Below are 17814 nucleotides of genomic sequence, written 5' to 3'. Positions count from 1 at the left end.
GCCACATCTGACTGCCATCAAAAGTCACAAATGAGACTAAAATAGAACTTTTTGAGCTATAGTGGACTCTATGAAATGATAGGATTCAGGTACTAAGATTAGCTTAGAGCAGCAAATACTTGAGACCCCCTCTAAAAATACTATAGATGCCTGTTTTAATAGTTCACACATTAAATATACCTTAATAAGCTTTAATATGCACAGTGGAAACTGTCTAACCACTACCACAGAAGCTAATCTTTACAGTCTTCCTTATCTCTGCTTTTCAGCCAGTCAGCAGCAAGGAAAATAAATGGTGCTCCTGCATGGACAGACACCAGCCAATAGGGTGGCTGGTGTTTGTCGGGTGCACCGATTGCAGTTTGCTGGCCGATCGCCGATCTTCACGATTTTGGCCAAAAGCTATTTTTTTCTCTCTGAAAAGTTGTTAAATATGGTGAAAAAGTTGCTTAGTTGGCAACAGTGGGGTGACGACACGTAACCATGTACCTGCAGATGTGACCAGGTTGGCAGGTGTCTCAGTCAGACCTCCCTCAAGACAGAGCAAAAGGGGACAGTGGCTGATTTTCAGACCTTTGAGGCGGTAGATAAGATCAGTGGATGAGATCAGTTTCTCATTATAGTATCGGCCAATCGCCTTTCTTTGAAAATTAATCTGTGCCTCCCCAGTCGTACTTTGACAAAATGTGGAAAACTTCAATGAAGGGACAGTTGGACATAAAATGTATGGAGCATGTCTGAAAATTGCTAACTGACCCTTGCACTGATTTCACCACACTGTGAAATCAGTTCATTTCTTTGAGTCACTTCCACCTATTTCTTGTTCTCGTCTTGTCCCTGTTTATCATCCAAGCTGTTTGTTCTTGAGCTAAAAATGTGTTGTTGGAAATACTAGAGTTTCCACTGGGTTTTAGACATTCCCTGCTTCAACACACCCAGTCCAAGTTGCAGAACATAGTGCCACAACGATTAGGTAAATAATTTCTTTCGATCAAGACATACTACAGCCAGGAAACGACTAAAACCTGCAGGACAGAAACAGAGACCAAGTCACTAAGCTGTAGGATTGATTGGCTTTGTCTTGTGCTGAATCTATATAAAAGTCATTTGTCGGTGGCTTGAGCTGAAATTGAGCAGATTCTGCTTGAAATGATGAATTCATCCTCTCGCGGGCATCGTCTCTGTGGGCCTGGAGACGGGCTGATTGAGATCAAGGGGCCACCTCCGTAACGACGATGGACTGGAGCTGTCACACTGGCCCTGGACGCCTCATTGTCATGATTGCACCTGCTCCATTGTGCGCTCTCTTCCACCTATTTTTCCCCAACACATCATCAAGGCCAAACTGATGTCTGAAAATGTCTGAAATGACCCAGTTCTCTTCCTCTTCCTTCCACCCCGCCCCTTCTCCATCTGTTAAAACCCTCTTATCCCAGAGACTATCCGCGTAAAAAGCAGCTGGAGTGCCCGGGTATCTCTGCCATCTCATCGGCGCTCTCTCGCATCTTATCGATTCGCAGCCTGTTTATGTTTTGGCCCGGCCTCTCCTTCAGGATGTAAAACCCCGGCGACCCGCGAGGCTCTGGGCTTTGAGCCGATTCCACGCACCCTTTGAGGAAGCCCTACGCTCTCCACGGCCATCCTCTCATGAATTCTTTATTTCTGCCTGTTTCCTGCAGTCGATGTCTGGAAGAGGCCCCATAGGTGCATAGAGAGCTGCTGATGCCTCTCCTCTGTGTTTTGAGAAGGAGAAGCGCCCAAATGACTTTTTTATTGATCCTCACAGAGAGTGGAGAGGCAACCTGGCCGGGCTTATGTTCTCTGGTCACGTGTGTCGGAATATACATGCTGCTGTCTCCAGCTGCTACGGATAATAGGATTAAGAGACCATGGACTTCCACTCCATCTCTGACATGGGTGGCATTAGGGCTCGCGGCCACCCTCCCCAGGCTCACGCTCCAACATCCCACCCACCGCCTGCTGCCCAAGTCCAGGATTATCATGTGGACGCACCAATCTGTCTGCCTCCCAGAGACCCCGGGAGACGAGCTTATGGCCACTGTCCATGCATGCCAGTGGACGTCTTGGTGGAGCTCGTCTGCAGGACAAGCTGATTTGTCGTCTTCGGTCTAGGTGAAGTCAAGATGTCTAATGCTGATGGTAACACTGGGAATGCCAAAGAGAATGCCGGGGTTCCCAGACAATCTGGAAAAGTCTGGGATTTGATTTTAGTGAAGAAGAAGAAGAAGAAGAAGAAGATGATGAAGATGAAAAAAAATAATTTCACACTTTTGTTCCACAACCCACAGCTTATATCAGCTGCCCTCAACTCCGGGTTAGGGTTAGGTCAGAGTCCTGCAACTTTTAGATGCGTCTCTTGTCCAACACACCTGAGTCAAATGGCTGAATTACCTCCTCATTATGCTGTCTGGTTCTCCAGAGTCCTGCTGATTTCTTCATTATTGGATGCAGGTGTGTTGAAGCAGAAACACATTAAAAGGACATTGAGACCTGAATTTGAAGATCCCTAGTCTAGATGTTGAGTCCTTAGTTTCTTTCTTTCTTGTGTTCTTTCCTCTCTTATGACTTTCATTTGTTCCTTTCTGCCTCCCTTCTTCAGTTCTTTTTAAAATCTTTTTCTTCATTTTTTTTCTCTCTGTTGCCTGATTTGTGTATTTGCCTTTTTCCTTGCTTTCTTCTTTCCTCATGTTCTTCCTTCCTTCCCTGTGCTTTTTCTTTGCTTTATTCCTTCCTTCTTGCTGCGTTCCTTTCTTTCTTTCCTTGTTTCATTTCTTTTTCCCTCCTTACATCCTCTCTTCCTTCTTTTAGTCCTAGCTTATTCATTTCCTTTCTCAACCCCTTGCTACTTTTTCCTTTCATTCTTTATGTGGCCTTCCTACGATCCTTCCGTTCTTCCTTTTGTCCTTCCTTTCTTTTCTTCCTTGATCCCTTCTTTCTTTCCTCCTTTTTTTATATGATTTGTTTTTGTGTGGTGCTGGTGGCCTTTTTCCATTTTCCAGCAGTAGAGACAGGAAAGGTAGGATGCCGAGGTCGGAACCTCGACGCCCCTTCTTTCCTCATTTCCTTCCTGTCTCTCTTCTGTGTCTTTGCTTTACTCCTTCTTTCATCTTATTCCCTTCTTCCTTCAGTCCATCTCTTCTTTGTGTGGCCTTTATTCCTTTCCTTCCTTCTGTCCTTACATGTCCACTCTGGAACGATCTGTCATAGATTTTAGGTGAAATAAAGTGTGATACGTTTCAAACTGAAGGACCGAGAACCCTGGAAAGTTGAGTCAGAAAAAGTTTTGACATGAAAAATGTGACAATTGTCCAGCATCCATTCAAGCGGCCCCCCCAGGTCTATCCGGGTTTCAGTGTAATGGCTCCATTCATCAGGTCCAGTTCTGTTCAGCTGACCAGCCCAGACAGCTGCTGCTGCACCAAGCAGCTTCTCTGTGCTGCAAAGATGAAAGAAGAAACCAGCATCTTAAAGACACTGAAGAACCAGCATCAATTTCTAATTTCTGGTTACAATGCTTAGTGAAATAATTGATACCCATTATCAGTTATTTGCAATGTGCCACAAACGTGAATGTTTTTCATTGGGGTTTTATAAGCTGGACAAACATAAAGTACAATGAATAGAATAACAAATGAACTGGAAGATAAGTAAATAAAGAAACTGAAACTGATGAAAACAATGTCTGCCTTGGCCAAATATGGAAAATAAACTGCAACAGAGCTTCTTTCAGAAAGTGCAATTAGGAATTCTAAATACAATGTAATATAATGACAAAGTGTGACATTGTTCAGAGCACAAGGCATAGAACTGGACTGAATAGATCTGCCCTTATGGATCGGGCACATTGTCACTGATAGCCGATCTAGAATTTTTTCAATATTGGGACCGATACAAGTATTAACATCGGATTGGTGCATCTCTAATTCAAATACACAAACAGGGTTTTTCTTGTTGAGGTTTTTTTTTTTTTTGCTCTAGTGGCCTTTATTTGAAGATGCTACGACAGGAAAGTAGGTAATGAGAGAGAGGGAAGACATGCAGCAAAGGGCAAAGGTCACGAGGCCGGGAATCGAACCTGTGGCAGCCACGTCGAGGACTAAAACCTCCTCATGTGGGTTGTGCTTAACCCGTACGCCACCACAGCACCCCGACACAAACATGTTTTGATCTGAACCTTTCCACTGCAGACTCTCTCGCCCAGTCTGCACTCTTTCTCTGCTGCTAACAAACTTAGCTCTGTTCAAGGAAAGCTGCTACCACCAACGGTGTGTTACAAGAGCGCTCTGGTGCCCCTTCCCTGTAGCACGTTGCATGAAGGCCGAAAAGTTTCTTATCCAGTTAGAGCATTTTGTTGTCTGTACATGAAAGTGTGAAATCGCGACACTTTGTTTGCCTTTCGTCCAACAATAACTTTCTTCTCGACACTCTTCCACAAAGGTTGTATATGTGGAGCGCAAAACCAAAAACGTCCCTACAACCTCATTCCTGGCCTGTCTCCTGTGTTTCTTGGTCTTCATCGATTATTAATGTTCTCTACAGCTTAAATTACACACTGGCAGATTTTATTTACATTATTCACAGATGTGGTTGAAGGTGGACTGCCCCCCTCTGGGCTGAGGTTCAGTCTTTGCCTTCAGCTCAAAAGGAGCTGAAGTTTCTTGGTGTCTTGTTCACGGGTGATTGGGGCTTTGTCTGCAGTCATGTGGGCTCTGTTCTGGTCCGTTGTGGTGAAGAAAGAGTTGCGTCAACAAGTGAAGTCCTTGATTTTCCACTCCATCTACATTCTGACCTCACCAGCGGTCATGAGATATGGATCGAGAACAAGATCCTGGATGCAAACGGCCAAAATGAGTTTGAATAGATCAAAGTTTACACATGTTGACTATTAGCAAGCTGACATTGGACTCTATTAGGAGCATCAGAATAAAGGGGGCAAAACAGTTGTGAGTATTTTTATTTCTTAAAATGTTTGAGAGCCGTTTCTCATCTTACTTCCTGATTCTTCTTCCTTCACAATTCTGATCCATCCTGTGCTGCGTCGGGCTACGGCATCAAATCCCAATGAATTAGACAGAATTTTGTGGTTGCAATGGGAGAAAATGTGAAACAATATACGAGCACTTTAGCAAATCCCTGTAGAACGGGATCACAGTGGCGAATGTTACTGCACTTTACTGAATGACGACCTTAAAGTCAGAAGAATTGATTAAAGGTGTTAATAATCCATGTTCTGCAACCTCTGCAACCTTCCTTTATATAAAAAAGCCATCTTAGCTCTCTCAGCGAATGAGTTAACAGCTTACACAATCTACCTTGGAATGTGTGTCCGCTGCCCCGTTAATCCCCCCAAATCCCTCATATTCCAGATAAATTCTGTCGTCAAATCTCCTTTTGCCATTTTATAACGTGCGGCGGCGCTTTTGCGCTCATGCGCAGTCGCGGAGGATCCAGGCGGAGGCATCGTGAGGCGGGTCGAACCGGTGAGAGCCAGGGTCTCGAGGACCACCTCCAACCCCTTCGAGCGCAAATCTGTCTGCCGCTTGTATGCGAGATGTGGCGACCGGCGTCCGCTCTGCAGCTGGAGGAGGAGCGGGCAGACATGAATGCTGCCTTTTGTCAAAGACTATTTTCTCAAGAGGCCTCAGTGAGTGGTTGCATGTTTGCGCTCCCAACTTTGTCCATTGTGATCGCTGCTGCAGCAAACAGGCGGCCTGTTGTGAAGTCCGAGGCATAAGATGGCACAAAGCTCTGCAGCATGCTGACTGGATCTGCCTCTGTCAGTCACATAACAGCAGCTTTTAAACCTGAGGCAGCTGAGGGAAGGGCAAATCAGGAAAAAAAGAAAAGATATTCACTTCTATACAAATTTAAATGTAAAATGAACAACCAGGCCTGTCATGATAATAGATCTTGCTGGACGATAAATTGTCCTATTTATCGTGATAAACGATGAAATTGTTGTTTTCAAGTAATGTATTGATAATGACATGAAAATGGAAGTTCACTCTCTCAAAGACCTATAAAATAAATAAATAAAAATAAGCACAAACACCAACCCTAGAAATGGAAGATGTTTAAATATCCAAAATAAAAGACGACAACCAAAAAATAATAATAAAAAGTGAATAAAAACATGTACAATCAAAATCATAGATAAAATGAATTATGACGTATCTTTAAGAAAATGCTCTTCAAAGAATATGAATAATCAGAAATTTTAATTTATTATGCAATTAATTGATTACTTATTACGACAGGCTTATGAACAACTAGTGTTTCCATGACAACCCCAGTGGATCTATCATCCAGTGGATTTAAACAAAGTTGTTCACCTGTAGTAAGTAAACGAATGACCTGAAATTATATAAATAAAAAAAATAAATAAATAAAAAAAACAATTTAAATATGTTCAATCTGGGTGTTCAATTTCAGGTTTGAACAATTTGTGTGTTTTTTTTGTATGAATTAATGTCTCATGAGCAACATAACAAAAGCCAAAGTTATTTGTGAATAATTTACAAGCATCAAAATGAAGCTTATAAAATAACTAATTGTAAAACATTTAAAAGACACCTTCACGCATCTGTAAAGCTTTGTGTCATACTGGCATGACAGAGTCTTCAAAGGTTGACTCTTAGATGTCATTATACAGCGGACCCCCAATATGCCCAGCAGAACGAATGGTGCAACCGGATTGGCTGCTTTGAAAACTCCAGCCAATAGCATGTCGAGCATCATTGCAGTTACGCATTACAGCTTCCCAAGCTGAAATTTAAAAAAATATTTTAGTAAATTTACTTTACCAAAAATGAAAAATCTGCGAACACTGAACCGCCAGTAGGCCGAGGCGTAGTCATGGTTGTGTTTGTAAACGATTCATGTTTATTGAAGCGTATTCAACACTTTACTGCCATCTAGTGGTCATAGTTATGCCAAATTACCAGATTTATATCTGTTGAATTCTCAAATTATATCTATTTAACTTTTAATCTTGGGAGAAAAGTAGAGCTTTTATTTATTAATTGTGAATAAATCCAGGGATTAAATGGTAAAGATTGTCCTCTGACTGTGAGCCATGCTGCTCCATGATGTTCTCACTTGTCTCAGTCTATTTTTAGTGAGTGGCACACACACACTGTTCCCGCTAACACGGAGGAACTTCCCAGCAGAGCGGGTTAAATGAGTGTGTTTCAGTGTAGCGTTCCTTCATAAATGTTCCATAACTCACCGTCCTACACCCCCCCTCATCACCACCACATCCCCCCAGAACCTCAGGATGTAGAGCTGAAAGTGAATGAGCTTCTTCTGGACCCGATCCATTACTACATCCCTAACTCCCTGGGCCCGATCCAGACCCCGATGTTGTGTAAATCATTTAGGATGTCCGCCGGAAGATCAAACTGAGGTTATTAAAATGTCGACTCGGGTCTTCCTGCACTCTCCATCGAGTCGACGACGTGCTTTACGACCGCGCTTAGTGCTACAGCAACATCCCAGCGAGTCGCAGGCAGCGGTCGGTGTTGGGAGACGGGGAGTGGAAAATGCCCCCGATGTGTAATGGAATGGCTGTGCAGACGCGACGGTAATGGACATGGAAGATTAAAAATGAATCTGGCAGCAGGGCCGCTCTGTAATGCAGATGATTATCTGTTTTTACTGATGCCGGAGATTACGACAGCGCTAAGTGGGAGAGGAAGAGAGCAACAAGTGTCTTCAGTTTGCTTTGTCCTCCAACCGTGGAGATCTTCAGGCCAGCGCTAAGCGTCTAGCCAAAGTTAATAAAGAACGGTTTCGATCAAAGTGTATTCATGCCAGAATGGCCAAGTCTAGTAAATCTTATTGGAAATCTCTGGCAAGAGCTGAAAATGTATGCTCTCCACCTAATCTAGTCAGTGAGCTCCTTTGTGAGATGGATGATCAAATGTTTTAACTAGCAAAGCTGGTAGAGACAATGACTTACAGCCATAGTTGCAACAGAAGGTGATTCTAGAAACCTTTGCTTCAAAGAGTCTAAACCGAGATGCAATGCAACGACTTTCAGACCATACATCATTTTCCGTCTGCTTGAAAGTGACGTGCGAATTTGTCCCAGTGTGTGATAGTTAATGGTAAATGGCCTGGACTTGTACAGCACTTTATCAAGTCCAGAGGACCCCAGAAGCGCTTCAGACTACTTTCAGTCATTCACTGATGGTGGTAAGGGATGTCAAACTCCAGTCCTCGGCGGACCGTGTCCTACAACTTTTAGATGTGTGCAGGTCCAATGTACCTGAATCAAATGGCTGAATTACCTTCTCGTGGACACCACTTCTCCAGTGTCCTGTTAATGACCTGATTATGTCGTTCAGGTGCGTTGCACTTTGAAAAACGTCAAAAATATGCAGGGCATCGACTGAAGAACTGAGGTTTGACACCAGTGGCTTAAAGGGGTATGAATACTTTGCAATAGCAGAGAACCGATTACTCCGTTATGGCCCATCATCAATCTCTAAACAAAATAAAACTGACCTGCTGATTCCTATTTTGTCAATTATCTTTTTTGTTTCATCTGAAAATTTCTAAATATAGTAAAAAAAGTTGGCAACAGTTGCTGCGTTCCATTACAAATATGCACAAAACCTTGTCGATGTTCCGCTAACGTTTTAAAAACATGATTCCGCAATTGCTGTGTTTCCCTTAAATAAGAAACGCAATTAAAATCTCATGTGAATACGTTTGTTCGTTCTTTGGTGGATTATTTTAAAAAAAAAACATGGCATGTGAATAAGGTCAGTTTCTCATTAAAGTGTCGTCTGATTTCTTAAAACTAAGGAAAATCGGGCCAATTTATTGGTGAGTCCCGACTTTGCAAGGCAAGTGTAAGTTGCACTCTGAAGGGCTGCCTCGCTGCTGCTCTAAATGTCAACCAACCATCTCTTCCTCTTGTGTAAGGAAGAAACTGTTATTTTTATCAGCTTGTTTCACTTTTATGGGCTCAGGACTGTTGGGACATACCAGGAACTGCTGAGGGTGGCATCGCTGCCCAGCGCCCTTCAGATCCCATGAAGACTCGGTTCTGCTCTCCTCTTAACCTCAAACCTTCAAAGCAATGCTCACAATATCACATGGCATCTACACAGCGGTGCAGCATCTCTTCTTATTGCCTCAAGTGACCACAATCAGAACAAGAGAAATCTTGTATTTGGCCGCTTGGTGGTAACATAACCCAGGTGTGTCGCAATCGGGAACAGGAAGGCGCGAAACAACAGGATTTTCATAAATAAAGAACAATTCAAATTCAATGAGATTTAGAAAGTTGCCCAAACAAAGTCCATGAAGAAAAGACACCAAATACATTTAAACACATGCATGCTTCTGTTTTCTTCATTGACAGCAGCAGACCAAAGTCACAGTGTCAGCTATTTTCACAAGCACCGCTGAGCCCCGGGTTCACGCCAACGTCACAGAACGGCTTTGGGAGCCAATCAGAGCTTGACCTGCCAGGCCCAGTGTGAGCAGCTGCGTGGCTCCCTTCCTTTGTGCTTCTCTGTTCCTGAGTAATAACAGCAAAAATAGAACCAGGAGAGGAACACAGCTCCGAACTCTCAACACGTCTGGTTCTTAAGCGACACACTTTTCGGTAGTTCGCCTCTCAGAACTGAAGGACAGTCAGTGAAATATGATTAAACAGAAGTAGCCAACATGTAGTCTGTGGCAGAAGTGTTTAAAATCTCATGACCTTTATTGACATTTTGTCATGTGACGACCACAAACTTCAATGTGCTTTATTAGGATTTTGTGACATTTTTTGCTGCAATCCCAGCTGCGTTCTACCAGTTGTACACATTCAGAGACCGAAATTGTAGATCTAGGCTTTGACTTGGCCATTCTAGCTGCAGTACGCTTCGACATAAACCCTTTTGTTGGAGCTCTGGCTGTATGTTTAGGATTGTGGTGCTGCTAGAAAGTGAAATCTAAAGTCTTTTGCTGTGTCTATCAGCTTTTCTTCCTGGATTACTTTCTTTCTATTAACATTTCTGCCTCTCCTGAAGAAACGCATTGCTACAACATGAGGCCGACATCGTCTTGGGTCACCATGGGGACGGTGTGTTCAGACAGATGTACAGTCCTGGTTTTCCACGCAGGGCAACTTCCTCCACATGTTTGCTGTGTCCCCTACATGGTTTGTAATTTTGCTAACTGAAGCTGTTGGTGTATCTAAGTGTGCTGTACTCGTGCAGAGTTATCAAATAAATTTGTAGTTTAGTACATTTATGTCTGTGTTTTAAAAATGTTTTTTACGTTTTTTAGTTAACTTAGTGCTATTTTTCTGTATCGGATCGTTACCTGCCAATACTACGGCTCAGATATTGGTATTGGTATCGGTTGTGAAAAAGGGGTATTGGTATATTCCTGGTTCAAATGGCCCAGTTAAAGTCCAGATGTAAATCAGTTAAGAGTCGACGGATTGACTAGCTTGAAAATTGGAATTCTGTTGGAGCACAAACCTCACATTCAGCATGTGCGACTTATCAGTCTTCTCATCTAAGACCAAACAACTAAACAACTGAGCCGTTTCCCCCCCAAAAGGCCAAACTGCTGCTTTAGCCGGAGACTTAGAGAATTAGCGAACATATTTCACCCAAGTATGTCGCAGCAAACACGGGGCGTTTGTTTGGTGTTCAGTGAAACCGGCCCGCATATTTCAGGTCATCCCAAAGCGCAGTCCGACCCGCTGTGTTGACATAATGAGAGGCAACGCTTCTTCCTGTTGCTACTCTCAACATGAAGCTCAGGCAGCAGCTCACACTGCTGTTTTATTCATCGCCAGCCAGTCACATTACATTCGGCCTCTGTGTTTGTAGGTTTGTGGGAGATGACATGAACAGAGAGTTAATTCTTGATGCTCAAACTTTTGTGTATTATTTATGCTTTCTTCCATGGTATCTGTCACTTTGTTTCATGAGAAGTGTGTCTGTCTGCTTGTGTTTGTGTGTGTATACAGAGATTAACCGACCCCTCCCGACGCTCGCAAACGTCAACCTCCAAACAAATTCCCTCACCCCCTCTTAACCCAAATCCGTGAATAAGGCTGTGTCCAGACAGTGACGTTTGAGCAGAAATTAAAGTTTCTCTTTATTCGCCCAATAACAACCAGGAAATGCCGACTAGAGGCCTGGAACTGGAGTTCATGGCTTTAAGGTCCAGCATCTTCCCACTAACACACCCGTTTCCATCACCGGGCATGTCTGCAAAAGTCCTAATTTCAATATTACACATTGTTATGTTATTAGTGAAGGTACATCTTCAAAAATTAGTTAGTTGAAAAAGTTGAATTTTTTTTGTGACCTATTTCAGAAAGTGAAGCTCAAGTATAGATTCAGTCCACAGAATGATAAATGTGACCCTTTATTTCTCGTCGTTTTGATAATCATGGCTTACAGAAAAACCAAAAATTGAGTGTCTCACAAAATGACATTACATAAGATCAACAAGTAAAGATGTTTTAAACAGAAATGTCAGGCTTCTGAAAGCTGTGTTCACTGCTATGCACAGATGCTCTTTGCTGTTGCGCCTTTTGCATGAATTGCTGCATCAGTGTGCTTGTTCTGCTGGAGTGTAATGGAGGCCCATGTTGCTGTGATACGTGTCCTCTGGTTTTCTGCATTGTTGGGTCTGGTGTCCCAACAAGGGACAGGTGACTGCGTTGACAGTGGAGTTTATCAAAGTCATTGGACCAACATCAGCAGATGACATTGAACCCCAAACTGCCCCTTACTGTGCCTGCAATAAGTATGTATAGATGAATGGTAATTATGTTAAAAGCTGTGCATCAAAATCCTAAAGGAGGAAAAAGAAGCAGAACCCAAAAAATAAAGGCAAACAAAAAAAAAACCCAACAAATTTCTAAAACTATTTTCAAATGATTCCAAAAGGGACTCATCAGTGAGATGTCCAGTGTTTTTGTAGACCATTTCAAAAGAACTGGTTGGTCAGTAGCATGGCCTTCCTACACTATTCTGCTTGATTCTCATCTCCCTTCCATGCGCCGTCCGGGATTTTTCTCATTGAGCTCAATTTGTTACGATGGACTTTGAATCGGGCCATTCAGTGAACAGAAGGACGAATTATGAACGACGACATCAGGTTTGTGGGCTGGAGTTTTGAATTGTGGTCTGCTTATCTGGGGTTGTAGTTTGCCAGCGGCAGCAGAGGAAGTGACATCTCGTTTGGCTTGGCATTTCTCTCTTTGCAGTGGGGGATGGTATAAAATTTATAGTGTAGCTTCCTTTACAATCAAGACCTACGTCACATCCTTAACAGGCCTGTTAGGCATGATTGAGGTCATTATTTCTGATAGTCTGGTGGTAGTGCTGCTCCGTGGGGTGAAGATGGCTTCATGAAGGACTTCCATGGGCTGGGACTGACATCTGATTTTGTAAACCTCCTTTGCCATTCATCCCTAAATGATTTCAGTGGAATTCAGATCATGGGGCAAACAGAATTACCCAGAAGAAAGACGTTATTCTCCTGGAGGAAGTCCTTTTGTGAGACGGGCATTGTGAACCGCAGCATTGTCCCACTGAAAGACTCGGTCATAGCGGCTCAGACGAGGGGCCTCGGTCAACAGGGATGTTTGACGCCCCTGTACAACCTGAACCTCAATTTTTCTAATGGAGGAAAAAGTACCAAGGTTATAATGGAGCCTCCAACACTGAGAAGATCTTGTCATTTCAGTAATGCTGGATGTCATCAAGACTGTCCACATAAACCTTTTTGTTGTCAGAATATGTTCTCCCATCCCCCCGCCCCCAATTAAAGAGTTGCATGGTTTCTGGGTTCAGGTCAGAATCTGTAAGGATTTTAATTTAGGTCTATCTAGAGATAGATCCTCCCCCATAATCATATTCTTTCTAAAATAAAAAAAACAAAAAAACAAAAAGAAGACCTTTTTGTTTTTGACACTGGGGACTTGCGTCTCTGTAAATGCCAGGCAGAGAGTGACGTAACATGAAACCTGCCTTGTGTTTTGACTTTTTAAGGCTGTGGTAAGCTAATGAACATCCTGTTACAGTTGAAGCGCAATTTAAACTTGTTTGAACGCTTAAGCTCCCTGATGAGGAGGAATAAAATGATTTGACCTGATTTCAAAGCTACCAGCTGTAAAATCTGAAGCACTGTCCGATTTGTTGACATATAGACATCGTCTGTCAGACTGTAACTTTAAGAGCTGTGGCTGTAAAAAAGTGATGTGATCTTAGTTCCTGGTACTGTGGTCAACTCACTTTTAGCTGCTGCCTCTATTTCACTGTGTGACTGCGGGCATCAGAACAGGTCTCGGACATGTTCAAGCTTTCGACTGTCCCTTCTAAGCGCTGCAGTGACGATGAGGATGGCTTGGATGTTTGCGTAAAGGAGTGAGTGGCAGTATGGATGCATGGGGGCTGCTATCTCTGCAGCCGCCACTCCAAGGGACACAGCAGACTGCAGGAGGCCCAGCTGCTCGGTAAGGATGTAAATTTAATACCTGCTCATACATGCGCGGCAAGTTAATGCGAGAGATCCAGCAGACAACGAGGCCCGGTCCGCCGCCTGTGTACTGCACTTCATGTGATTTCACTTCCTATTCCCTTTACAACAGAGTAACAAAGAACTGAATCTGCTACTTGCCTTTCTGCCTCGGCCTGCCTCTGATTGTGGGCATTATTTCATGAGAAATATTCAGTGTGGGCTTCAAGGGCCCGTGACACTGCACTGCTCAGTGTCTGAGTCAGATGAACTCTTGATCTGCTCGTCTCAGGCGGACAGGAAGAGGATAGAAATCAGAGAGAAAAGTGGTCACAAACAACTAGCCAGAGCTTCTCTCTGCCAACTGTTTACTCTTCACCTTGTTTGATTTTTTTGCGAGTTGCCACTTGACTTGCAAAGTCTTGTCTAGATAGGACGAAGTGAAAGACTGCAGGTCTTTCCCCCCCAACACCCTAACTTGTTGCACCACAGTGCTGGTCAGGTCGCTGAAAGATTTTTCTTGACAAAAACCACAAACCATCATGGTGCACAACTGCCTGCTTCATCCTCATAAGTCCACTCTCCTGTACGCGTTACCAAACAACCTGTGTGACGTAAATGTCGTCATCAGTACCAGCCCACAAAGACTTACACCAGGTATCCGAGTGCAGCTCAGTGGTTTGCAGCGGCGTTGGGTGTTGGTGTGCCAGGAGTGAGATTAAAGCAGATAGCTGTTTTTTTATCAGTTGGTGGCTTTAGCACACATTAAAAGCTGAAATGCTTTGAGACAATAGATGTTGTTGGTCTTCAGTTTTTGATAGTTTTAGTAGAAATCGAAGGAGAAGAGGTTCAACAATGATCGCTGAGAGAATCGGCCACTGACCTGACCCTGGGTCCTGTTTTCTATAAAATAGTAGAAGTATATTTTTGTAATATTGTGAGTCAAAGCTGTTGATGTGCCCTTAACACTCCCAGTCAAAGGGCGATGCAAAACAAACAAATAAATAAAACTGGATAATATGGCTCTCTAAGAAATGTCTTTATTTATGGTGCGTTCTCACCAGCCCAGTTTAGTCTGCTTTAATCGAACTTCCGTTCATTTACCTAGAAAGTCCGGTTTGCTTGGGGAGGTTCGGATGCGCAGTCAAAGTCTGACGTGGACCAACAAAGCGAACTCTGATCCACCGACACACATAGGTCTCGGTTCTGCTGAAGTGAACTCTGGTGCGGTACAAAAACACGCCAAGCAGACCGGAGAGCACTCCAAAAGAAGGAAGCAGACTATCGAACTATAGCGCAGGGCATTGTGGGTAAATACAACCAAAATAAACTTGTGTGCTGCTAGCGCTAGCAAGAGAAATACCTCGGGGTCTTTTGCCAAAGAGTAATCTTCCAGCTGCTAAAATCTGACGCCACTCCATTTTTATGTGTTACATAAAGAAGGAGGTTGCGCCTCCTTTGGTGTCTTCTTCAGAGGCTTTTTTGTTGTTTCCTTCAGTGGTTCTTGGTGCAGCGCCACCACAGCCCAGATGGGGGGAGAGGTTTTTCCATTGGTTTGGTTCGCTTGAGCTAGTGCAGTGTGAAAGCTACCCGCACCAGCTGAAAATATTCCATTTTCAAACCGAGTCTGCTGAACTCTCAGGTGTGAAGACACCATGAAATATTTACTTCTTGTCCTCCAGTGTTGAAACCAGCTCATTTTGGCCCCTAGAAGGCTGCAGTGATACGTGTGTCACTGTCATTCAGCTCAGCTAAAACTGGAATGAAATGACAATGCAGGCTTGTCCAGACTCAGAGAGGCATGTCATGGCATTTAGGTAGCAACAGTCTGAATTATTATTGTATTTCTGCTATGAATTAAAGAAACAAGATCTTTGATTTAGATTTATGTATAACCCTTGTATTTTTGCTTGAGGTCATCATACATTTACAATCACAAACACTCCATCCAACCATTTTCTTCCACCCTTGTCCCTAGTGGGGTTGTGAGGGGTGCTTTTCCTATCTAAAGAGAGACATTTCGGGCGAGAGGCGGGGTCACCCTGGACTCCCTGGACAGGTGACCCTGTCCAGGGAATCACAAACCAGTTTAAGTCAAAACAGTGTTTTTTTTGTTGTCCAATTTTTTTTAAAACCCATTTCACTGTGGTCTGCGGTGGCCTTATGACCTCATCTATATTCTTGATTTTCCTCTGTTTTGACTCTAATACACATTTAAAGTGAGTAATCTGTCCTTCTCTTCCCTCCCCTCTCTCTCTCTCTCTCACACACACACTCCATAACATCGACGAGCATGGCCTCTGACGGTCAGAGCGAGCGCGTTCTGTCACAACAGCCTGTCTCTGGGCTTCGGAGACCCGGTAGCAGGAAGCAGAGTGACTGCGATCTCTCTCACTTACAAAACCCAGGCGAGCGTGTGTGTGTGCACAGAGTGCACGACGTCTCGCGTTCTATTTGGTAAAGAGCAGAACAGGAAGCAGCGAGGTGGGGCGGCAGTCTCTCTGCTGTTCTTTCCTCCTTTTCTCCATCTCAATCCCCTCGCTCCAGATTTAGCCCTGCGCGTTTTTTTGTTTTTTTTTGTTTTGTTTTTTTCTCCTTTTTTGATTCATGGACATCCTGGATTTTGAAGAGACAGGAATAGCGCAATAGGTTTGCCCAATTGGTGTCAGAGCCTTTGCTGTGCGAGTGTGCGCGTGAGTTAGGCCAGCGAGGAGACCAGCGATGGCCAGCGAGGCCTTACTGGAGGACCTGGTGGGGGATCAGCTGACTGACTCCACGGTACCCGGCGACCAGAGCGACGCAGACTCTTCGGTAGGCGACTTCGGCCGGAGCAGGGCCTCGACTCCGCCACCTGCTTCTGCCTGCGCCTTCTTTCAATCCTCAGCTATGGCCGTCTTTTTCTGTCAGCTTCCTCGTTCTACTTCCTGTCAAAACATCTGCTCTGCTGCTGTGAATCGATTGTGGCGTTTTGTGGCTTTGAGCGGGGTGATCTGTCGCCCCAGCTCGCTCCTGAACTGCTTTGTTGGGGAAACACGAAGGATTAAGTTGCATTGTGCGGAGCAGAAGTGCATCAGAGCAACAAAAACTCTCCCTTCCTGTCGTTCGTGGTTCGCTGCTGGCTTCGCTTTCTGTGCTGCCACGAGCTGCCTGCCCTTTTTTTTTTTTGCCTACCTCATCAGTGTTGAAGTGTGCCAAAGATACGTGTTGTAAAAGTAGAGATGTTCTACAGCAGATCTCTAGGGTTTGTCAGCCTTTGACCCTTTGATACCAGTTGCAGCTGATTCCAATTTTTCTTTTAAGAGCCTTAAGAAAATATCACCTTCTGAAGATAACAGCCTAAAAGTGTTTTGTTTTTGTGTGACCTAAATCATCTTTTGGAAAGATGTTATAGTGATTTTTTTTTTTCATTCTTTTTTACCAAAATCACTTTTGGGAAAAAATAACTTAGGCCAATATTTTCTGAGGGGCGTGACATGAGAAACCCTTTTTGGTGACACTTTATATGATGGGTTGTGCATAAGACTGACATGACCATGTCATAAACATAACATCTATCATGAACATGAAGGAGTCTTCATGAATGTTTACGACTGATGTCATGAAGTGTCATTCAATAAATAATGACACATTTAATGCAAAGTTGCATTAAAACTTGTATTAAAAGTCCATTAAAATGGTCAAAATGATGCTGAACCTTCAGATCAGGAACTGAACCGTGTGTGTGTGTGTGTGTGTGTGTGTGTGCGCACGTCTTCACAGGACGGATGAGGATGTGCAAGTGTTTTCCACAGTGTCCAACTGGAACCTCATTCTTCCAATGGAAATATGCAACACTGGTTCAAAATCCCGTTCAGGAGCCACGACAGGCTCTGGGTCGCTTTGTGAAAAAGGCCATCTGAGATTTCCAAAAAACAAATCTGTCAGCATGTCCACATCCTGAGTTTCTGACAGACAGACGTTAGAAGTCAACCTGTCACATTAAGCAACAAATCAATTTAATCCCATGATAAATTAAAACAAGCTCAATCATTTCCAGTTCCATAATTTAGCCTCTTTCTCTTTTCTCTCTCTACCGAAAATTGGACAACAAAAGTCTTCAGTTTGTTTCTTTGGTCACAACTAGTCCAGACTTCATAATTCATTTTATTTGTTGTTTCAAAATAAATATCCATATTTATTTTGGATATTTAAAATATCTTCCTGTTCCAGTGTTAAGTGTTCATTATAACTTCAAGTTTATTGATTGATAATTGAGAATGTGTTCTTGCATTACTATGCCATTAACATTACATTACTTGAAAATGG

General features: G+C 43.4%; 1 protein-coding gene across 3 annotated transcripts in view; it reads left to right on the top strand.

Moving 5' to 3' along the window:
- Positions 1–17814, top strand: part of LOC103154952 (serine/threonine-protein kinase N1-like) — a 42074-nt gene that overhangs the window by 2664 nt on the left and 21596 nt on the right. Inside the window, exon 1 of one of the 3 annotated variants that reach the window (XM_007576441.2) lies at positions 13322–13507. The exons of 1 other annotated variant lie outside the window; for it this stretch is intronic. In XM_007576441.2, the coding sequence (XP_007576503.1) occupies positions 13439–13507 (69 nt within the window). In that variant the 5' untranslated portion in view covers positions 13322–13438. Of the gene's footprint in view, positions 1–13321; positions 13508–15958; positions 16321–17814 lie in introns of those variants that run through there. One more of the 3 variants, XM_007576439.2, reaches the window with a different exon arrangement.

The sequence above is a fragment of the Poecilia formosa genome, unplaced genomic scaffold (assembly GCF_000485575.1).
Source record: "Poecilia formosa unplaced genomic scaffold, Poecilia_formosa-5.1.2 Scaffold407, whole genome shotgun sequence".
NCBI lineage: Eukaryota > Metazoa > Chordata > Actinopteri > Cyprinodontiformes > Poeciliidae > Poecilia > Poecilia formosa.
The sequence above is the reverse complement of the archived record's forward strand: the minus strand, read 5'-3'. Positions and strand labels throughout refer to the sequence as shown.